Below are 23,814 nucleotides of genomic sequence, written 5' to 3'. Positions count from 1 at the left end.
GAGTCACTTTATGGGTCCAAAGACTATCCAGGTTTCCTACATTGGAAAGACCACATGTTTTCTGTGCATAGAGACCTCTCTTCTCTCTCTCCCTCTCTAAAAATCTGTTGTTCTGCCCCTGAGCAAGGCAGTTAACCCTCTGTTCCCCGGGCACCGAAGACGTGGATGTCGATTAAGGCAGCCCCCTGCACCTCTCTGATTCAGAGGTTGGTTAGATGAGAACTAGTAGAGGCACATTGTGGGTGTTCAATTACACACTTTTGAAGTGTTTATGAGGATCACCAGAAAGTGRTGAATTTACCCTTTTCAAAGTGTTACCCTTTTAACACCGATAATTTCCAACACCAGTGGCATTAAAACGTTACACTAACTCACTGTTACGGCATTCACTAATACCTTTGTAGCAAACTCTCCAGTGTTAAATCAACAGTGAAAGTGTTACATTCAAAACGGGTCCAGTTTCTGTACAGGTCCACACTTTTCAGTGTTAAATTAACACGCTGCTTAGTGTAAAGCCTTATTTGCATATTTCCAAGAGTGCCTTGCTTGTCATGTGAATTGTAGAGTTTACAACCCAGGACTGTGTATGTCAGTGACAAAGATATGGTTGTTGCATTCATCTATATTTAGTCCCATGCCTTTCGCAAGTGAGATCCTAAGTGAATATGTTATCATTTTAACCTTCAACAATACAACACAATAGAACACATAAGCCCTTATTTTGAGGGCCTAGTTTTACCATAATAAAGTGGCCTGAATCTCATGGTTCTCAGGCAAAATAAAGACTGCAAGTCACAAAATGATGTGTAATTCCAGCCAGAGTGGGGCTATCCACAATTTGGAATTGTCATTCACCCACAACCTGCATTCAAAATGACTGCCAGGTTGGGAAGACTAAGGTATGAGTCTACCATAAGCATATAAACTGGCACAACTATTTCAGTAAGGGGTGCAATAAGTCCATATAACAGATTGAATTAGCTTAGAAAAATGTATGTTATTTACATAAGCATAATATGAATTAATCAATCAACATGCAACAACATAGATATTAAAACAACCAATTCTGAAAATCAAACTGCAATAGATTATGCTGGGAAATATGATAATGATGGGTGTCGTTTTGGTTTACTGGTTATAATGGTTGTCGTTTTGGTTTACTGGTTATAATAGTTATTTTATACCAATGACTGTTAATTTAACAARGTAATCAACACTAGAAATGTTACCTTTGATTTTATTGCAACACTGCTCACTGCATCCAACTTTCATGACACAGGTGTTTCAAAGAGCTGTCAGTCAAGGCGAGRACTTGAATATAAGCTCCCCGCCCATCCAGCCTGTCTTCTCAAACTTCCTGGTATTTAGCCATGAGAGGAATACGTACTTTGAAGTGATAGTTTGACTTTCAAATCCGTTGTATTGGTGTATGGCCAGTYACTTTTATAGAGAGACCGCCAAGAATTATGATAGCTGATATGATAGATTTAAAAAAATGATAGATGTGTTTGACAAAATCAACGGTACAAAACTCAAGATAATGATCTATTTTAAGCAATTGTTCTTATGTCAACGTGTTGACTTTGAACTCTTACACTAACATCACCAATGTGATATAAAAAGTATGTGTAATTCCCACCATTTAAATGGGGTCAAAATGTGAGCTTGGTAATGTAGTAACACATACTGTACTGTCCACATCATGGAAAGTTGTGTACTATACATTAATTAGATATGGCAAAATAATGAAATATCTTAATTTAGGATGACAGTAAATAAAGCAAACACAGATTTTTTTTTAATAATCACATATATTTAACCATTTAGAGATTTAAAATAATGCTCCGAAGCACAATTTAACCAGATGCTCTAGAGTAGAGCGTCCATAGGGCCTGTGCAGCAGGCTGAACGTTTAATTCATTAGAGGTACGGTCTGGAGAGTGAGGCTGCTGTGTCTCAAATGGCTCCCTATTTGGGTCCATAGGGCTCTGGTCAAAAGTAATGCAGTGTACAGGGAATAGGGTAACATTTGGGTTGCACAGCTCCCCTCCAYCCCAACATCTGCTCTGAGAGTGAGGTAAACACACGCACTCTGCATCATTGAAAATAATGGGAAAGTCCCCTAAAACCACACAATGGCAGTAAGCTTTGACTGATTAGGGTCCTCGACAGGTCATCATCATTACCACCATCCTCATCCAATTAACTAAAATCACATAGCCTACTGTCTCTATCACTCAGAGCTGTCACATCAGCTCAATGGCTTTTGAACATAGCCTTGTAGACTCCAATATCATACTGCCCCCATCTGGTATCATACTGCCCCCTTTTGGCCACACCATTGCATTACATGGACAGTGTTGGTTAATTAGAACATACTGGGCGTTATTTTGTTGTGGTTTTAACCCCATCCTCACCTGATGGAGGTGTTGGCAGCATCGGGGTCTCTAGCGGAGACCGTCATAAACATTGTGCTGATCTCCGTGTCCTCAGGGACCTCTATGTAGTAGGCAGCCGAGCTAAACTCTGGGGGCTCGTCCACATCCTCTACGCTGACGTGAACGATGGTGACATGGCTGAACGGGCCCTTATCCGGAAAACGGTGGTCAAGGTGCGTGTTGGCTCCTTCTATCTTCAGAGTGTAGCTCGCCTTGGTCTCAAAGTTCAGAGGCTAGATGAGAGAGAGAGAGAGAGAGAGACATGCTGACAGCGTTAGTAGATATGGTGTATCATAGGTAGGTATCAATCATATAAATACTTAGACTTAAGTCTACATCTTTACTTATCTCAAGTCTGAATCAGGCCCCAAGACACCTTCACTAAACAAGCAGAGGTTTACAGGTATGTTGAGAATGAATCTTAAGAGAAAATCAGCTGTTTATCAATCAAATAATGATTCTAAACTTGTTCTCTGGACTAAATTGAGGTCAATGTGACTCATAACTGCTGTGTCGACTCCTGTCAGTGGCCCTGAAAGCTTGTCATGACCTTTCATTGATGTCTACCCTGTGTGTGTGTGTGCGTGTGCGTGTGCGTGTGCGCGCGTGCTTTTATTGATGTTACCTTTCATTGATGTCTACCCTCTGTACCTTTTTGATGGTGATGATGCCAAACAGGTTGGTTGGGTCTGTGTTGATGTCGAAGGTGTCCCTCCCATCTCCGTCGATTATGCTGTACCTCATCTCTGCATTGATGCCAATGTCACGGTCCTTCGCCCGAATACGACCCACAACAGACGACACCGGAGCCGACTCTGGAACACTCATCTGGTACAGCTCTGAGAAGGTGAAGAAGGGAAGAAGGGTGAAAAAGAGAGAGAGAGAGACAGAGAGAGAACGACAGGTTAATCCAGGTTCAAATCATTTCAACGGATATTTGGTCAGCTCTTATGTCTTCTATCCTCCCCATATTTAGAAATGTATTCACATTCCAAATAAATGTAGTAATTAGAAAAACAGATGTTTTATTTTGAGGTGGTGTCCAATTCAACCACAGAGCTGTGTGGCCTTAAATTTCCATTACAAAACATGGGTTGTTTCATTTATACCCATGATGTTTGCTGGTTGATGTTCTAATGTTTTMAGCCCTGAGCTCTGGGTGAATATCAATAACAACTGTGCATTTGAGGGATTTTTTTTGGTGAATATCTATTGTTGTGTGTCAGGTTGGGTACTATGTCAGCAAAAGGTAGACAGTGAGAAATCACGTTTTAGTCAATAAAGKAGTTTTAGAACGTGTTTGGCCATTCTTCCTCTAGAGGGCACCAAACCTCTTAAATTACACCAAGACATTAAGAGGACAAACCCATGAACCTAGAGCACAGACTATGGCGCACAAATTGGTTCACACAGAGCCGGTTCGTAAATTGGGGTGTATTGTCATATGGGTCAACGAGAATTTTATTTCAACAATTTAACCTCTTTTCAAAAACGGGTGAAAGCGGTTCCCAATTTTGAGATGCTCCTTACTGTCCAAACTGAAGAGGTCACACATTATGGTTGTCAGACAAGTGCCCCCATAGCATCTCACAATGTATTAAAGTCTCACTTAAGTGATGGCACTAATTGGAGAGAAGAGAGGGAAGGGGGACAAGAGGAAAGAGCGAGAGAAATAAGGGGTGGCGGTGGGGTTCCGAGGAGGAGACGAGACCACCAGTCAGGCAGACAGCTAGGGGATGTCTTGCGGCCGAGGATAGCCAGATAAGAGAGAGAAAGAGATTGAGAGAGGGATAGACAGATGACCTGATGAGGATGTTAATGAGGAGAGCAGGAATGGGGCCAATCAAAGAGACAGCATGGGTCCGGAATAGGACTGGTTGCCGGGTAACGAGAGAGAAACTTACTTGACACATTGGAAAGAATTAACAAAAAAACTGAGCAAACTAGAATTTGATTTAGCCATAAACAGAGTACACAGTGGCAGAATACCTGACCACTGTGACTGACCCAAACTTAAGAAAAGCTTTGACGATGTACAGACTCAGTGAGCATAGCCTTGCTATTGAGAAAGGCCGCCGTAGCCAGACCTGGCTCTCAAGAGAAGACAGGCTATGTGCACACTGCCCACAAAATGAGGTGGACTTCCTAACCTCCTGCCAAATGTACGACCATATTAGAGAGACATATTTCCCTCAGAATACACAGACTCACAAAGAATTTAAAAAACAAACACAATTTCGATAATCTCACATATCTATTGGGTGAAATACCACAGTGTGCCATCACAGCAGCAAGATTTGTGACCTTTTGCCACAAGAAAAGGGCAACCAGTGAAGAACATTGTAAATACAACCCATGTCTATGTTTATTTATCTTCCCTTTTGTACTTTAACTATTTGCACACAATATGACATTTGAAATGTCTTTATTCRTTTGGAACTTTCGTGAGTGTCATGTTTACTGATAATTTTTATTGTTAATTTCACTTTTGTTTATTATCTACTTCACTTGCTTTGTCAATGTTAACATGTTTCCCATGCCAATAAAGCCCTTAATAAATTGAGGGCGAGGGAGAAAGGGAGGAGAGGGGTGGGTGGAGAGAAGGAGATCAGCGAGAGGCTGGGGGACTGGATGGATGATGATGACATAAAAAGTAACTGACTGGTGGCCAAAGAAAATGATGATGGGGGAGGAGAGAGAGAGCAGAATCTGAAGGAGATGGACAAGCGAGGAGATACACTGTGGAGGAGAGGGCTGGAYAGAAAGAGCAAGAGAAGAGGAAAGGAGAGGAAGATGAGAGGACATAAGAGGAAGATGAGAGTTCAGGAGAGAAAGAGCAAGAGGAGAGGGAAGGAAAGAAAGAGCAAGAGGAGAGTACGAAAAATTAATTAAAATGTATGCACTCACTACTGTAAGTCGCTCTGGATAAGAGCATCTGCTAAATGACTAAAATGTAAGAGGGAAGGAGAGGGTTAACAAGAATGAAGACAAGGAAGTCAACAGTCTTGAGCATAAATTGAAGGGAATTAAAATAAAAAAATACGGCACATGAGGAGAGGAGTCTCTGGATCTTACTCTGATCAAACATGGGTGGGTTATCGTTGACGTCACTGAGGGTGATGTTGACCACTGTGGTTCCGGCCAGACCRCCTAGCTGGCCTCCCATGTCCTTGGCCTGGATGATGACGGAGTAGTTCTCCCTGACCTCGCGGTCCATGCCCGCCAGAGACACACGCACCACGCCTGGGGGACAGAGAGAAACATGGGGGGGAGGGGAGGGGGGGGTCAAGAGGAAAGAGAGGTCACAAATAGAAACAGTGTGATTGGGAGGGTCAGCAGTGCAGTTGCCAGGCAGATTAGGGATGMGTCTTGGACAAGAGCCCTAAGTGCACTATGGAGGAAATAGGGTGCCATTTGGGATGCACATGTYTATTCATTGATTTGCCAGTTGTTACCATTGGCAGCCACAAGAGGGTATTCTTAACCAAGTTGATAGATTTTAAATCTGTTGTTTTACACTCAGCCTGTATGTTTGTTTGTGTGTACTTCTGGGAGGAGCAAACGTAAGTGCCTCAGCTCTTTGCCAAAACATGGCKATCTACTAACATAACTAAAACACAAATGTTGTAATTGCTATCGTTAATGCAGGTCCGATTATTTATTTTTTCAAGCGTCCCCTGTGCTCACATACCAGTCTTAGGCTCTACAGAGAAGTATGGCTGTCCCTGTAGGATGCTGTAGACCACCCTGGCACTGTTACCATACGTAGGGTCATCTGCATCTGTGGCTGTCATCCGAATCACCTCAGTGCCTAGGAAAGGYAGGGAGGAGAAGAAGAGAGTGACATGGTGAGCAATGTTATTTCCACACAATTGGAATGACTCATTCCATTTTATGGTTATTTCAACAAGGCCTGTTTAAAAAATGGCCTGTCCATCTACATAAAACTGCRTCAATGTTGGCGAATGGTATAGGCTATAAAGGCAACTGTACCTGCACTCACTGGTGGATATATAAATATTGTATCCCACTAGTGCACTGTGTAAGCAGAGACATCATTTTGATGGCATAATGATGATATTGCAGAGCCATCAATAACGTGCCTATTATGTTCACAGACTGAAACATCCTCATCTCCTTACCATCATAAATACACAGCTGTGAATAACCACAACAACCTCTCTATAGAGAGAATTTTAAACAGAGTTTGCTAACTGAATGAATGGAATGTTCAGAAGCAGCAGCACAATGTCCAGCTACACTACACACTCTCCAGCTTGGTCTGAAATGGCCCCGGTCAAAAGTTGTGCACTATGTAGGGAATCGGGTGCCATTTTGGATGCACACTATGGCTACGTCCCAATTATCCACAGTTCTTCCAAAGTGTGCACTTGCACACTTCCTGTCATGGATTTTTTTTTTTAATGGGTGTAATCATTGGCTTGAGGGAGTTTTCTACTATTTTAAAATCGATGCGAGACAGAGTGCAAGTGCACACTTTCGGAGAAGAATGGGGAATCGGGACTTTGTCTCTGACCACCACAATCTCCCTTGACTCACCGATGGTTGACATCTCAGGTATGGTGGCCTGGTAGGGCCCTTCCAGGAACTTAGGTTCATTATCATTGATATCCTGGATTTTGACGATAAACTCAGACTGAGGCTCCAGGGGTCGGTCTGTCTGTCTGTTCCAGGCCTGGGCTCGCAGAAGGTACTGGGCCTTCACCTCACGGTCCAGCCTCTTGATAGCATGGATGTCGCCTGTACTGTCGTCAATGGTGAAGGTGGTGCCCGCACCGTCGCCTGACAGGATGTACTTGATGGAGCCGTCCCCTAGGTCCATGTCTGAGTGGAGCTGTGGGGGTCACAGGTCAGAGGTTAGGAGTCAAGACAGCTTAGGAGCCAGATATCCTATAATATAATAATAATACTAAAATAGTAATACTGTATATGCCATTAAGCAGACGCGTTTATCCAAAGCGACTTACAGTCATGTGTGCATACATTTTACATTATGGTTGGCCCTAGCAAGAATCAAATCCACAGTTCTGGCATTGAATGCACCATGCTCATGTTCTATATGTAATTGTATGTTATTGGTGGCACACTTTTTCTCCATCCTAGCAAACACAGCTAYTTAARCAAATTGCATTCTGAACTGAAGATCATGATTAGGTGATTATTGGAGTCAGGTGTGTTAGCTGGGGCTGGGGCAAAACTGTGACACCAATCAGGACCCCGAGGACTGGAATTGCCCACCCCTGTGTTAGACCATACTTTATAGTCATTTKGGTGTTTGGGCTTGATTTAGCATGGCGTTTACATTTATTGGGATTATTTGATTAGTGGCGTTATAGTAGCAGGCAAACTAAATCAAGTACAGTACTTGAAAGTATTTCAGATACTGAATTCGACCCAGGTCTTGTCTGGTCCATTAGAGGTCAAGGACCACTGTATACATGGTCATTATAATGCTGTTTGTCTGGGGCTCTCTCATGAGACGAATGGTATAGTGTACGTCCCAAATGCACCAAGCGTCAACAGGCTCACCACGCTGCTATTTGACCCACAATAGTCTTCTGATTACACAGTCTGCGTCCCAAATGCATAGGGTGCCTATGGGCCCTGTTCAAAAGTAGTGCASTATATAGGGAATAGGGTGCTATCTGAGATAGAACAATATTACAGCTTTAGTCACGGTTGGTTGGTCAACAGAAGAAGAACAGTAATCATGTCCACCCCTCCTGATCAGTGGTGCTTATGGGAGCTACAGACATATCCCAAATGGACCCATAGTGCTTTGGTCAAAAGTAGTGCACTACATAGGGAATAGATTGCCAAAGACTATTGTTGGTCTCTTAGTGCAAATACCAGCCTGTTGAGCCTATTGCTGCTTGGTGCAATCACAACCCCAATCTGTACACACACAGACGCATACACAGCTCAGCATGCACTTCGCACACACGGCTACCGCCCGCTAACATTATAATAACACTTTCTTTTCYAGATAAAACGTTAATCCTTTTACCTCTGGCTGCTGAAATATCACGAACTTAATATTATGTTTTACACTACCCTTATGGGGAAAAAAACACATACATTTGGCATGTGATCACGTCTCCCGTCATCTCATGTGATCACATGTGATCTTATGTGAACTTAATGTTACAATATGGGGATGCAAAAATTCAACATGTTATACCATGAAACTATACATCAACATTTGAACGTGTMTCACATGTAAAACTGCAAATTCGAAATGCACATGTGAATATTTATTAATTGTAAAAATACAAGTCCATACATGAGTTAGATTTTCACTTGTGAAAATGTAATTTTGGTATTTGCTATTTTATTAGGATCAGAATTTGCTGTTTATTTGAGCAATAAGGGCTCTATATAAGGGCTCTATATAAAACTGTATGCTTTCTTGAATTTGTTCTGGATTTGGGGACTGTGAAAAGACTGTGAAAAGTGGCATGTCTGGTGGGATAGGTGTGTGTGTCAGAGCTGTGTGTAAGTTGACTATGCAAACAATTTGGGATTTTCAACACATTAATGTTTCTTATAAAAGAAGAAGTGATGCAGTCAGTCTCTCCTCAACTCTTAGCAAAGAGAGAATGGAATGCATAGTATTRATATCAGCACTCTGATTACAATGAAGAGCAGAATGTGCCGCTCTGTTCWGGGCCAGCTGCAGRTTAACTAGGTCTTTCCTTGCAGCYCTGGACCACACGACTGGACAATTATCAAGATTAGACAAAACTAGAGCCTGCAGAACTTGCTTTTTGGAGTGTGGCGTCAAAAAAGCAGAGCATCTCTTTATTACGGCCAGACCTCTCCCCATCTTTACAACCATTGAATATATATGTTTTGACCATGACAGTTTACAATCTAAGGTAACGCCAAGTAATTTAGTCTCCTCAATTTGATTGTTCAACAAACACACCATTCATTACCATATTCAGCTGAGGTCTAGATTTTAAGGAATGATTTGTACCAAATACAATGCTCTTAGTTTTAGAGATGTTCAGGACKAGTTTATTACTGGCCACCKATTCCAAAACAGAATGCAACTCTTTGTTAAAGGTTTCAGTGACTTGCTGTTGCTTATATATGCTTGAATCGTCAGCATACATGGACACACATGCTTTGTTTAATGCCAGTGGCAGGTCATTGGTAAAAATAGAAAAGAGTAGAGGGCCTAGAGAGCTGCCCTGCGGTACACCAKACTTTATATGTTTGACATTAGAGAAGCTTCCAATAAAGAACCCTTTGAGTTCTATTAGATAGATATCTCTGAATCCATGATAAAGCAGAGGTTGAAAAGCCATAACYCATATGTTTTRTCAACAACAGGTTATGGTCAATAATATCAAAGGCTGCACTGAAATCTAACAGTACAGCTCCCACAATCTTCTTATTATCAATTTCTTCCAACCAATCATCAGTCATTTGTGTCAGTGCAGTACATGTTGAGTGCCCATCTCTATAAGCATGCTGAAAGTCTGTTGTTAATTTGTTTAAAGAGAAATAGCATTGTATTTGGTCAAACAGAATTTTTCCCAAAAGTTTGCTAAGAGCTGGCAGCAAGCTTATAGGTCTGCTGTTAGAACCAGTAAAGGTCGCTTTACCACTCTTGGGTAGCGGAATTACTTTGGCTTCCCTCCAGGCCTGAGGACAAAGACTTTCTTCTAGGATCAGATGAAAAATCTGCAATTCACATGTTATTCTCCTCACATGTGAAAAGGTGGTGTTAACATGTGAACTCCAAATGTAATACATGTCAACATATAGTTTCACATGTGAACAACTGACCTCACGCTTAGTTTTTCCATAAGGGTAAACTCTTGTAGCTACCTTTGTTGTCATGACGATGCTTACAATCATCCTGTATGTGTGTTTGGTAAGGTGACCAGAGCTGGGTTCAAATACATGTGTCTTTGATTATTTATTATTTAAATACTTATTTACTGTGTATTATCAAATAATATCCTATAAAAAGGAAATGTCCTATAAATATTCAAATACTTATTTTGAAATAGGCTATATTATTTTAAATACCAAACAGACCTGGGTTCAAATGCATGGTAGTATTTATTTGTATTTAAAAATACACTTTGAATTTCAGCATTTTATAATACAAGTATATTTTCAAACCCATAATTGAAATATCATAAATAGTATTTGAACCCAGGTCAAGAGATGACACACACACACACGGTTAGTGTAGATTCTCAATAAGCACCCTGCTTTACCCCTATTGGCCCTGGTCAAAAGTAGTGCACTATGTGGAATAGGGTGCAATTTGGGACAGACTGAATATCATTCTGACTTCACTGAATCAGTGACATTTCACTACTTCACTTTACATAGTGGTGTTTTTTTCCTTTGAAAAAAAGAAGAAAGAAAATGGACAGTTCCACCATCTACACTTAACCCCTGGCTATACACCTTTCACACTGAGAAGGTCTCCTCTGCTTTGTCAGGGGCAGACGATAAGGAATGAGTGAAGGAAAACTGCCCCAGATACTCATCCACACTAACTCTCCATACAAACACAGTGGGGAACGTACTGCAGAGGTTATATCCAAAATGGCACCCTATTCCCTACATAGTGTGCCACTTTTGACCACAGCCCTATGGGCCTTAGCCAAAAGTAGTGCACTTTATAGGTAATAGGATGACATTTGGGATGCAGACACACAAACACCATTGGCAAAAGAGGATACTTTGACCACTCAGGTGTTAAAGTGGCTTGAACATTTGATCAATGATGATAGACCCTGTGGTCGTCAGAAGTCACGTTCAGCCGACAGCGACGATATTGATTGAAAAGTTGAGAGCTGTCATCGAACAGTTCAATAATAATGACGGTGCACATTTAGCAAATGCTTTAATCGAAAGTGACATGCAGTTCACACATATTCTCTTTGTGTGTGTGTGTGTGTGTGTGTGTGTGTGTGTGTGTGTGTGTGTGTGTGGACTTGCCTTTCCTATGTACAGCGGCTCCAGTCCAGTGTACTCCTCCAGCACAAAGAACTGGTTCCATACCCAGCCTCTCTTCACCCTCCTCAGCAGCCCTGCTCCACTCTCCTCTTCTGTCTTGGCTCTATCCATACGGCCCTGGGCCTCAGACAACAGGGCCAGCAAGGCCAGACCTATGCTGAGTAGGAGGGTGTAGACAGGCCTACCACCCCCAGGATGGTGGTGATGTCGATCTCCCATGATGGATACTCAACAGCAAATCAAATCAATTTGTTTTAAAAATGGGGTTTTGCGTTTTCTTTGGTGATACGATGACCCGCAGATGACAGGCCTTTGGTTCTTGTGTCTTGGGAAGGTCTTCAAATGGCTACTTTCTCCTTTTCCTGCTTTGTGGAAAGTGAAAAAAGAAAAGAAAAGAGAGAAAGATGAGTTTCAAATCCTCCAAATGTAGATGTCATTATTGGACACTGACACTATCGTCCTTGGCCTATAAGCTCCTTCTCTGTTTCCTTATTTCTTTCTTTCCTTCACTGAAACTATTGAGGAAAGTATGGATGGATTAAAGGATGGAAGGATGGAGAGATGACACTGATCCCAGTCTATTGTGTAGAACCACAGATGAATCTGCTTCTCTCTTCTGTCCTTTGTTGGATGATAATGAACCCTCTGTGTGTGTCTGTTTTTGTGTGTGTGTGTTTGTGTGTACATGCATGCGTGAGTGTCCATGTGTTTTTGTGTTTGTGCGTGGTAGAAATAGATAGCTGCGTTAAAACTCAATGAGTGGGGCCTCACACTGCATTCTAAATACATGTAGAGGAGGAGAGGGGAGGGAAGAGGGGAGATACGGGGTAATGATGGGAGAGAGACGGGGGAGAGGTTACTCCTCTTGGGGCTGAGGGTTAGTCTGAGAGGAGCCACGCATGATACCTTCTTGAGCCCTAAGCCCCTGTGCTCTTTCTCCCTTTCCCACTCTCCTATTTACTGTTGTGCTTAGGCAACAGAAACCATCTTCAAAACTCCTTTCCTCAACCCCCTCCCCCCATCTTTCTCTTTGCTATCTTTCTGTGTTGGTGCTTCACCTTCTCTTTTCCGTTTCTATAGGAACAGCGGTAACTTCTCTCATTTCTCTCTTTGCTAACAGTCTCTCAGTGTGTATCTGCTTCCCTCACTCTCTTTCTCTCCCCTCTCCCCTCTTTCCCTCTCTCAGAAAAAAAGGTGCTATCTAGAACCTAAAATGGTTCTTCAGCTGTCCCCATCAGATAACCCTTTCCACAGAGGGTTCTACATGGAACCCAACACGTTTCTATCTGAAACCAAAAACAGCTATCCTATGGGGACAGCCAAATAACTATTTTGGAACCCTTTTTTCTGAGAGTGTAGAGGAGGCGGTGCTGTTTCTCCCGGCATCTCTCTCTCCCTCTCCCCTCTCTCCCAATCTCCCCTTCTTCCTCTCCCCTCTTCCCTGTCCTCTCTTCCTTTCTTTCCTCTCTTCCTCTCTACCCCTGGCTGTTGTAGAAGAGTTGAGATTTGCACTGTTCCTCATCTGTTAWGGTGCCACCAACCTCCTGTAACTACAAGCTACACGCTGCTGCCTAACAGGACAACAAGTRTTTTTGTGTAGAGTTCTGCAAGATGTTTTGTTTCCACCATTTGGAATAGACTTGATAACTTATTTTTATAACTTACATTTTTTTGCACTCGGACAGCCCACAACAATCCGAAAAAACAAGGCCAATTGTTACTTTATGGTGCTGTAGTAAAAAAAAAAAAAAAAATTGTATTGATTTCAAGTAATGTTTTACATTTAATCAATGTATTTTTTTCTACTCAAACTGTGCCTTTATGACAGTCGCTTGATTTTCTTTCCTTTTATCAGTGAGCTGGTCACATCTGTTTGCCTCCACCACAATCTATTCCCGCTCTTTAATTAACAAGCTGCAGGGGGAAAAACTGATAGATCTATAGTGAAAAGGGGGGAAAGAGAAAAGAGAAAAGTGGAAGAAAAGAATGCCAGCAGGGGGCGTGGAGAGAGAAATGGAAAGTAGGGGGCGAGAAAGAGAGAATAGAGAAAGAGAGACTTTGTTGAGCTCTATTATATTGTGTAAGAGAGAGAGCTCATTGTGCCATAGTGGACACTCTCTGAATCTCAAAACACAGTTAATCATTATTGAAGAGTCACAAAAAGACTGGTGGCTAGGGAAGGGTAATGGGCAGGGTGCTTTTGCTATAAAGGCCCTGACAGGAGGGGGTATCTGGCTCCTAGCCCCCCTGGCCCTCCAACTCAGGGGATCTGTCCCAAATGTCACACTATTCACTATGGGTCCTGGTCAAAGTAATGTAATTTATATGGAATGGGGTGCCATTTGGGACACACCCAACCTGGGACTCAAAGCCCCACGAGAGCCTGACAGGCTGGGTGAGCCCTGACCTCCATGGGCCCCTCTTGGTCTCTGCTCTATTCTGTCTGTATTCTGTCTCCATTATTTCCATTCAAGTGGCCCTGTTGTTCATTATGAAGTCAAATTAGCACCTCGCTAAACCTTCCACACACCCCTTCACCTCCCCAGCCCCCTTCTCCGTCAAAGGTCAGGACTTGCACCCGATACATTCGGCCTCTATTTTGTTGTGTCTAATGAGGTGACATGCTACATAATTGTGCTGGCTAAACACTCCACACATCTCCCTCAGACTAATCTGATGGCTTTTCACTTATTAAAGAAAAAATAAAAAGCAGCTGTTCTTGCTGCTCCTGCCTTTACGACCTGCCACACAAGTTGCTCCCTGTCCTGAGCAGAGGAATGAAGGGAGGGACGGATGGATGGAGGGGGGAGGGTCGAGGAGGCATCAGATGAGAAAGCTTTACCAAACAAAAGAAGAGAGAGGGTTTTTTCCCACCACAATTACATATTATACGGAAATGGTAAAAGCCACTTTAACTTTCAAGGAGAACTGAGAGATGTAGAATCCTGTTGCACAGTCTGTGTGTGTGTAAGTTTTTAAGTGTGTAAATCAAGGAGGGGCTGTAACAATCAACAGCAGTAGCAGCTGGTGTTGGCAATTGAAGGACCGTATTGTCTAGTCATCAAAATCTCAGTCAGTCTGTCAGCATTACACCTTATTCCCTATATAGTGCACTACCCTGGTCAAAAGTATTACACTTTGTAAGGAATAGTGTGCCATTTGGGATGCAGACTTAGCTTGTCAGTGTAACCGATGTGAAATGGCTAGCTAGTTAGCGGTGGTGCGCGCTAATAGCGTTTCAATTGGTGATGTCACTCGCTCTGAGACCTGAAGTACTTGTTCGGGCTGKGTCTTTTGTGGCGCGATGGGTAACGATGCTTCGTGGGTGACTGTTGTTGATGTGTGCAGAGTGTCCCTGGTTCGAGCCCAGGTTGGGGCGAGGAGAGGGACGGAAGCTAAACTGTTACATCAGCATGACCATGAACTACTATTTGGTGACAAAATACCTTTTAAAAGAMGTTCGTAGCTGACCACCACTTCTTTTTTCCCTTCGGCCCACTACAGACATTCACCCCAGTTAAAACAAGGCTTTCACAGGTGGAATCCCAACTAACAATCAAAAACCCTCTGACTTCAGTCCCTCAGACTCTGTGAATGCAGCCTGTCTTAAGTGCTCTGCTGCAGATCATATGAAAAGGATTTATACAATTTCACAAGTCAATCTTGTATGATTGTGGCCTACGTCCTATCGATAGAGCACATCCCTCTCGAGAGCAGGGGTGTACTTGTCCAAAACAGACGTATACACTCTGCTTTTGAACCATCAACAGCTTTTCAACACATCAACAACGCACATTTTGAAGAGATAAATTCACACTTTCTCCGAACTTCGTGTGTGGTAACAACAGTGTGGTCAACAACAGAACTGTCACACAGATACAGTGTAACTTCATGTGTGGCGCGACAGTGTGGTTGTCACGTCTAATTCTGCTCCTCCCCTACGACGTGCGACGTCGCCGGAATACTAACCACCAGTCCTGGCACTCATCATTACGAGGAGCCATGCGTCAGAGGGGTGGGGGGGGGTGTACCATCATGTCTACTCCTGCTCCTACCCTCCGGCATAAGACATCGCCAGAATACTAATCACCGGTCCTTGCACTCATCATTACGTGCACCTGGGACTCATTGTTAGGATTCACACCTGGACCTCATTACCTCCCCGTAATAAGTCCCTTCCTTTTGTTCATTCCTCAGTTGGTACTGCATCAAATCACATCACATTTTATTGGTCACATACACATGGTTAGCAGATGTTAATGTGAGTGTAGTGAAATACTTGTGCTTCTAGTTCCGACAGTGCAGTAATATCTGACAAGTAATCTAACAATTCCACAACAACTACCGGATACACACAAATCTAAAGGGGTGAATGAGAATATGTACATATAAGTACATGGATGAGCGATGGCTGAGCTGCATAGGCAAGGTGCAATAGATGGTATAWAATAATGTATATACATGTGATATGAGTAATGTAAGATTTTGTAAACATTATTAAAGTGGCATTATTTAAAGTGGCATTGTTTAAAGTGACTAGTGATCAATTTATTAAAGAGTCCAGTGATTGGGTCTCAATGTAGGCAGCAGCCTCTCTGAGTTAGTGATTCATGTTTAGAAATCTGATGGCCTTGAGATAGAAGCTGTTTTTCAATTTCTCGGACCCAGCTTTGATGCACCTGTACTGACCTCACCTTCTGGAATTCTAGCGGTGTGAACAGGCAGTGGCTCAGGTGGTTGTTGTCCTTGATGATCTTTTTCTTCCTGTGACATCGGGTGCTGTAGGTGTCATGGAGGTCAGGTAGTTTGCCCCCGGTGATGCGTTGTGCAGATCGCCTTGCGGTTGAGGGCGGTGCAGTTGCCGTACCAGGCTGTGATACAGCCCAACAGCATGCTCTCTACTGTGCWTCTGTAAAATTTTGTCAGGGTTTTGGACGACAAGCCACGTTTCTTCAGCCTCCTGAGGTTGAAGAGGCACTGTTGCGCCTTCTTCACCACACTGTCTGTGTGGATGGACCATTTCAGTTTGTCTGTGATGTGTACGCCGAGGAAGTTAAAACGTTCCACCTTCTCCACTACTGTCCCTTCTATGTGGATAGGGGGGTGCTCCCTCTGCTGTTTCCTAAAGCCCAATATCATCTCCTTTGTTTCGTTGATGTTGAGTCAGACACCACACTCCGAGTGCCCTTACCTCCTCCCTGTAGGCTGTCTCGTCGTTGTTAGTGTACAAGCCCACTACTGTTGGGTCATCTGCAAACTTGATGATTGATTTGAAGGCATGCATGGCCATAAAGTCGTGGGTGAACAGGGAGTACAGGAGAGGGCTGAGCACACACCCTTGTGGGGCCCCAGTGTTGAGGGTCAGCGAAGTGAAGATGTTGTTTCCTACCTTCACCACCTGGGGGAGGCCAGTCAGAAAGTCCAGGACCCAATTACACAGGACGGGGTTGAGACCCAGGGCCTCCAGCTTTATGATGAGCTTGGAGGGTACTATGGTGTTCAATGCTGAGCAGTAGTCAATGAACAGCATTCTTACAGGTATTATTTTTGTCCAGATGGGATTGGGCAGTGTGCAGTGTGATGGTGATTGCGTCATATGTGGACCTGTTGGGGCGGTATGCAAACTGAATTGGGTCTAGGGTGGCAAGTAAGGTGGAGGTGATATGATCCTTGACTAGTCTCTCAAAGCACTTCATGATGACAGAAGTGAGTGCTATGGGGCGGTAGTAATTTATTTCTGTTTTTTTTCTTTGCCTTCTGGGTACAGGAACAATGGTAGCCATCTTGAAGCATGTGGGGATAACAGACTGGGATAGGGAGCGATTTAATATGTCCGTAAACACACCAGCCAGCTGGTCTGCGCATGCTCTGAGAACGCGGCTAGGGATGCCGTCTGGGCCAGCAGCCTTGCGAGGGTTGACACGTTAAAATGTTTTACTCACGTCGGCCATGGAACTGTATTATCCTCAAAGTGGGCAAAGAAGGTGTTTAGTTTGTCTGGAAGCGTGAAGTCGGTGTCCATGATGTGGCTGTTTTTATTTTTGTAGTCCGTGATTTCCTGTAGACCCTGCCACATACATCTCGTGTCTGAGCCGATGAATTGCGAATCCACCTTGTCCCTGTACCGGCCTTTCGCTTGTTTGATTGCCTTGCGGAGGGAATAACTACACTGTTTTTATTCAGCCATATTTCCAGACCTCTTTCCATAGTAAAATGGAAGGAATAGTGTGCCATCCACAGTTTCTGGTTTGGGTAGGTTTTAATAGTCACAGTGGGTGCAACATCTCCAATGCACTTCTTTATAAACTCACTTACCGAGTCAGCATATTGGCCGATGTTGCTCTCTGAGGCTGACCGGAACATATTCCAGTCCGCGTGATCAAAACAGTCTTGAAGCATGGCTTACGATTGGTCAGACCAGCGTTGAATAGTTCTCGTCACTGGTACATCCTGTTTGAGTTTCTGCCTATAAGACGGTACGAGCAGATGGCGTCGTGGTCGGATTTCCTGAAGGGAGGGAGGGCGGGGGAGGGCTTTGTATGCTTTGCGGAAGTTAGAGTAGCAGTGGTCGAGAGTGTTACCCCTGCGCGTCGTGCAATAAATATGTTGATATAATTTAGGTAGCCTTGTTCTCAAATTTGCTTTGTTAAAATCCCCAGCTACAATAAATGCAGCCTCCGGATATATATTTTCCAGTTTACATAGAGTCCAGTGAAGTTCCTTGAGGGCCGTCTTGGTGTTTGCTTGAGAGGGAATGTACACAACTGTGAATATAACTGCAGAGAATTCTCTTGGTAGGTAAAATGGCCAGCCTTTGATTGTAAGGAATTCAAGGTTGGGTGAGCAGAAGGACTTGAGATCCTGTATGTTGTTATGATTACACCATGAGTCGTTAATCATAAAGCATACTACACCCCGCCCTTCCTCTTACCAGAGAGGTGTTTATTTTCTTCGGCGCGATGCTTGCAGAAGCCCGGTGGCTGAACCAATTCTGACAACATATCCCGAGAGAGCCATGTTTCTGTGAAACAGAGAATGTTGCAATCTCTGATGTCTCTCTGGAAGGAAACTCTTGCTTGAATATCGTCTACCTTGTTGTCAAGGGACTGGACATTGGCGAGTAGTATACGATGTGCACGTCTACGGAGCCTGACCAGGTGGCCGCTCCGCCCCTTCTGRGGCGCTGTTGTTTTGGGTCGGCTACTGGGATTAGATCCATTGTCCTGGGTGGTTGTCCAAACAGAGGATTCGCTTCGGGAAAGTCGTATTCCTGGTCGTAATGTTGGTAAGTAGATGTTGCTCTTATATCCAATAGTTCTTACCGGCTGTATGTAATAAGACTTAAGTTTTCCTGGGGTAACAGTGTAAGAAATTATACATAAAAAAACAAAATACTGCATAGTTTCCTCAGAACTCGAAGCGAGGCGACCATCTCTGTTGGCTCCATTTTGTATGAATATGTTCATGTTACCTCACTTCTGTTACGCTGTCTTGTTTCATMTTTGTTGTTTTCATTTAACATTTTACCTGCACCTGCTTTTTTAAAACATTTTACCTGCACCTGCATTTTACCTGAAGAGATGGGGTCATTCTACCAATTGCTTGCCTTTTGAGTAGTGTAACTTGGTTGAAAAAACGGTTTATTTCATCTCATTTTAARATTGTCATAAAGAGCACATGTTCAACTTGTTCAACATCTTTCGAATCTTATGAGGTAAAATAAAAACATTACTATAGTAAGTGCCTATTAAGTTTGAAGTGTTGACCGTAACAGGGTTGACAAATGCATCTTAAATCAGCCATGTATCCCCTTGTGACAGGGGGAATGGAAGCTTGTTGAGTGCAACAGGGAGGGGCAATTGAATGCTAGCTTCACAAAAAATTATGAAATGTATGTGTTATCCTCGACCAGCTCAGTTTTCCACWACAAAACACCAGAAAATGACCAAAAAGCTCACCACCTTTTATACTAGGGTTTGASTATAAGATGTTCCAATTTTTTTAAATATATATTTAAAAATGAATAGTTCCACCTTATTAAAACAATAGTTCAGTTCACATAACAGGGMTGACCTTAAAATGAGGGACACATGTAAATCAATCACTAATCACATGAAATTGCCAGCAGCATACCACCCTGCATACCACTACTGGCTTGCTTCTGAAGCTAAGCAGGGTTGGTCCTGGTCAGTCCCTGGATGGGAGACCAGGTGCTGCTGGAAGTGGTGTTGGAGGGCCAGTAGGAGGCACTCTTTCCTCTGGTCTAAACAAAGATCCCAATGCCCCAGGGCAGTGATTGGGGACACTGCTCTGTGTAGGGTGCCGTCTTTCGGATGGGACGTTAAACGGGTGTCCTGACTCTCTGAGGTNGGCACTTATCGTAAGAGTAGGGGTGTTAACCCCGGTGTCCTGGCTAAATTCCCAATCTGGCCCTCAACCATCACGGTCACCTAATAATCCCCAGTTTACAATTGGCTCATTCATCCCCCTCCTCTCCCCTGTAACTATTCCCCAGGTCGTTGCTGCAAATGAGAACGTGTTCTCAGTCAACTTACCTGGTAAAATAACGGTAAAATAAAATAAATAAAAAATAAATAATCTGCAGACATTACTTTGTCAAAGCAACACAATAATTAGGGCCTTACAACGATGGTGAAAACTTGGAGAAATATTGGGTTTAGGTGGGTTAAAATCTTCCTAGAAGTCATAGAGGGTGCACAGAGGTACACGTCAAAATGCAGAATTTTGGCACAGCAGGTCTTTATTCATATTAGAAATCAGATTTTTAGAATTTTCCATGTGGTCTATAGCAGTGGTTCTTATATGGWTTTGCATAGGGATCCAAATTGAACCAGGTTGTCTCAGTCGGGACCCAATATTTGCAAAACTATTTTGAATGCTTTTTCATGGTAAATGTAGCAATTATATGACAAGGGAACAACATTCCCACCTCTTTCATAAATCAATATTACCATTTTCCCATATTCTTGATGAAGAATGTTAATAAACTCACTGGTTTGAGACCACAAAATCAACCACCAAAATCTGCTGCTAATAGCTCTATATTGAAAATACTGTGATTAAATGAAATCTGAGATTACATAATTTACAAATAATTTCATTATAATTTTTACACGCTTTCTACCTGGTTTAAGTTTTCGTTAATGTTTTTATTTGTATTTTATTTAAAGGACAATTCCACCCAAAAACGATATTTTGGTATTTCTTTCTTTAGTCCATTGTTGATATAGTCCCAAAATGTTTTGCATGTCAGCAATCACATTTTGAAGATATGTATCTTTCAAAACACAGAAATGCAAAACGCAGCATCAAAATGCAAAATATTTCTGTATTTTGATAGTTATATATCTTGAAAATGTGATTGCTGACATGCAAAACTCCAGTTTGTGCCAAGAAGGGGGTGGTGTATACTCAGTGTATATTAATTAAAGTGCACTTCATTTAATATAACAGGCTTTTATATCAAAGGTAGGCAAAAGGCATTCATTTCATGGTACAACCTATACGTAACATAATACCTATTGAAGAGATAATGTTTATACTTTCTCCCAACTTTGTGTGTGGCGCGACAGTCCTGTCCTATATACCATGTAGATCCAGGTCCTCCAATTCATTAATAAGGCTTGATTTCACAGTGGGCATGTCCGTATCCTCCGTTCACCCCCCTCTAAGAGGACCCTCGGTCCATAAATGGACCAGTTAAAGAGGGAGTCACCGTGAAAGAAGGCCAGTTCTGGGCTCCTAGCATCGTAAAACCCCATTGTGGGGAACCACAGGAAGATACGTCATGGCTAATTTGTTAACCACAATTGATTTAGCATGGTGGAGAAAGTTGAGGAAGTAGACACTATCGGGGCTCTTCATATCTTTGTCCCCAGAGAAGGATGAATGTATGTGGGTTCTTTAGGGCAGCAGGATTGAAAGGTAAAATCCTGGTATGGGAGACCAGATTCCCACCCATGTTAGACTGAAAAAAACACAAGGCATAAACATGGTTGGTTCATGAAAACAGATAGTCAACCAAATGAATAAACATAATCCCTCTCCTTCCAATCTCRATGTGTTCTGGGGGCCACACGTGAGCCGCTTCAATTATAGGATCTCTGTACTCTGAACCCAGTTGTGTGGCTTTGTCAGTCTGCTGCATCAGTGGACTAGCACCCTCAGTGCCATACGAAGGGCATTCGTTGAATGTGTCACTCCTTTCTGCTTTGTCCTATGCTTTTCTACAACAATATAAACATTATTTCATTTGTTATTGCACTCTCTCTTTCCGTCTCTGGGGCTCCCTGTCTCATTCTTTCTCTSGCTCTCTCCATCTCTCTCTCTCTTTCCATGAATGTCCATTCATTCAGAGTGGGGTGGAAACCTTGTCATTTATGGAGAAATTAAATCATACAAACTGGCATTCATCCCGATCACTGGTGCATGGAAATGATGTCATGGAGCATGAGTGTCATCGGGAAAGTTTGCAATCAGTGTCATTTCACCACAAATTAACCAGAACCCTAGCTGGGTTGCGTCTCAAAGGCATCCAGTTCCTTGCATAGTGCACTACTTCTAACCATAGGGAAAAGGGTGCCATTTAGGACATAGCCTGGGATCAACCAGGATCCWTGGGAAGCAGTTGTTAGTTATTGTAGAGAAAACACAGCAACACATCAGCATGATGTGCGTCACTCAGTTCCATGAATGAGCATTAATAGTCCCCACTTTTGACACAGATAATAATCACAATATCCTTTGTGCCTCTAGCTGTGTCTGAGCACAGCTGTCAATCCACTGGCGTATTACCCAGCTTCAATTTACAAGACAGGAGACAGCTTAATGGTTTTGGAGAAGAGTTTAAAAAAAAGACCTCCTTGTCATGTTGAAAAATGTAAGCCTTCACTGTGAGTGAGGAGTGAGGTTTGAATGCTAAACTAAAGTCCCTAAAAGCAGACCTAATAATACAGTGTGTTTGAACTGCCGACAAGGCTAGACGTGTACAGAATGAGCCTATACAGTTTGAACTCCGATTCATATTGAAGTTATACAAGTTTGTACTTTGCCACAAGCATTCTCACAGACCAATACTCACTCGTAATACTCTGGTTGTCTCTTGACAGCCAAATATCGTGCTGTACAAGACAAGCATTCTTACAGACCAATTCTCTATACTGAAAAACAGGTTACAGCTTCAGTTAGGTAGTTTTCCCACACTGGCATCATCTCTGCCAGTCACATTTTTCACAGGTTTCTCTTTCCGTTTCTGAATATTCAAAATATTCAGTCAAAAGAAAAACGTCCAAGACAAGGACTGTAACACCCAGTCAAGCGTTTGATTTAAATCTCTCATTGATGATCATGTAGAAAAGCATTCTAGCATGGAGTCAGAATCAATTAAAATTCCACACCTTACCTTCTATTTTTCCTTATTTCTTTTTTCTCTGTCCTTTTCAGACAGTTTTTGCTCTTCTTCTCTTATCTGTCTCTTCTTCTTTTCTTTCAAAGCTCACTAAATTCCCCTTGTAAAAGTTGTGGAAGTAACTGCCTGCAGTGCGTCAGTTCCCTATAGAGTCACCTTGGGTCCATGCTCCCTCTCAACTATACTGGCTGTCATTCTTTGAAAAGTTTATACTTCTCTCTCTCCCCCRCTCTCTCTCTCTCGCTCTCTCTCTGTCTTGCTCTCTACGCACTCTTCTTCCTCTCTCCCTTTTACTTTCCACTCTCTCTCTCGTTCCATCTCCACAGTGTCATCCCCCCAGGAGCCAATCAGACTAAAGGACCATTTTCTGCTGTGCACAATCAGGGGTCAGCCCTCTTGATCCATCGTAATCCAACAATCTGCAACCTGAAGCAGGGGACAGGAATTCTGCGAAGAGCAGAGAAGGGGAGGAGGGGAGGAGAGAGAGAGGAGTGAGAGAGAGAGAGAGAGAGAGAGAGAGGGAGAGGAGCAGGGTGAGGGGCGGGTTCTTGTGCCACAAATGCCACTAATTTCATCTTTCTGTATTTGCAAGTGAATAAAGTGCCTTGTGTGTGTGGCGGGGGGAGTGCGCGAGAGAAGGGTGTGTACTCATTTCCTCATTTCATTGAGCGGTGAAGTGGAAAACAGAGAAAGAGGGAGATAGAGGAAAGGAAGGGGACATTTTTTTTTTCTTCTATTCCACCCTTATGCATTTTAATGAGAGCATGTCGTACACGGACGGATGGATCTGTACAGGGATTTATAACATTAAAGTTCAAACTTAAAACGACATTATATATCACTGCAATGCCCAACCAGAGACAAAGCAATTTGTTTACCACATTTGCGTAAAGACTGTGGAAAATTAGATGCATGCCAATACACACAAAGCACATAGCC

The 23,814-nt window shown here is 42.8% G+C and overlaps 1 protein-coding gene across 1 annotated transcript in view; it reads right to left on the bottom strand.

The window, feature by feature from the left end:
• The window catches only part of LOC111973483 (cadherin-20-like), a 44,774-nt gene extending 21,463 nt beyond the window's left edge, over window positions 1-23,311 (bottom strand). Inside the window, exons 1-7 of the mRNA XM_024000870.2 lie at window positions 22,870-23,311; window positions 11,430-11,812; window positions 6,999-7,293; window positions 6,130-6,249; window positions 5,514-5,681; window positions 3,090-3,277; window positions 2,418-2,671 (exon numbers count right to left, since the gene is read on the bottom strand). Of these exons, the coding sequence (XP_023856638.1) occupies window positions 2,418-2,671; window positions 3,090-3,277; window positions 5,514-5,681; window positions 6,130-6,249; window positions 6,999-7,293; window positions 11,430-11,666 (1,262 nt within the window). The 5' untranslated portion in view covers window positions 11,667-11,812; window positions 22,870-23,311. The remainder of the gene's footprint in view (window positions 1-2,417; window positions 2,672-3,089; window positions 3,278-5,513; window positions 5,682-6,129; window positions 6,250-6,998; window positions 7,294-11,429; window positions 11,813-22,869) is intronic.
• Window positions 23,312-23,814: the final 503 nt, after the last annotated feature.

The sequence above is a fragment of the Salvelinus sp. IW2-2015 genome, linkage group LG14 (genome assembly GCF_002910315.2).
Source record: "Salvelinus sp. IW2-2015 linkage group LG14, ASM291031v2, whole genome shotgun sequence".
Taxonomy (NCBI): Eukaryota; Metazoa; Chordata; class Actinopteri; order Salmoniformes; family Salmonidae; genus Salvelinus; species Salvelinus sp. IW2-2015.
This window is presented reverse-complemented; position numbering and strand designations above follow the sequence as displayed.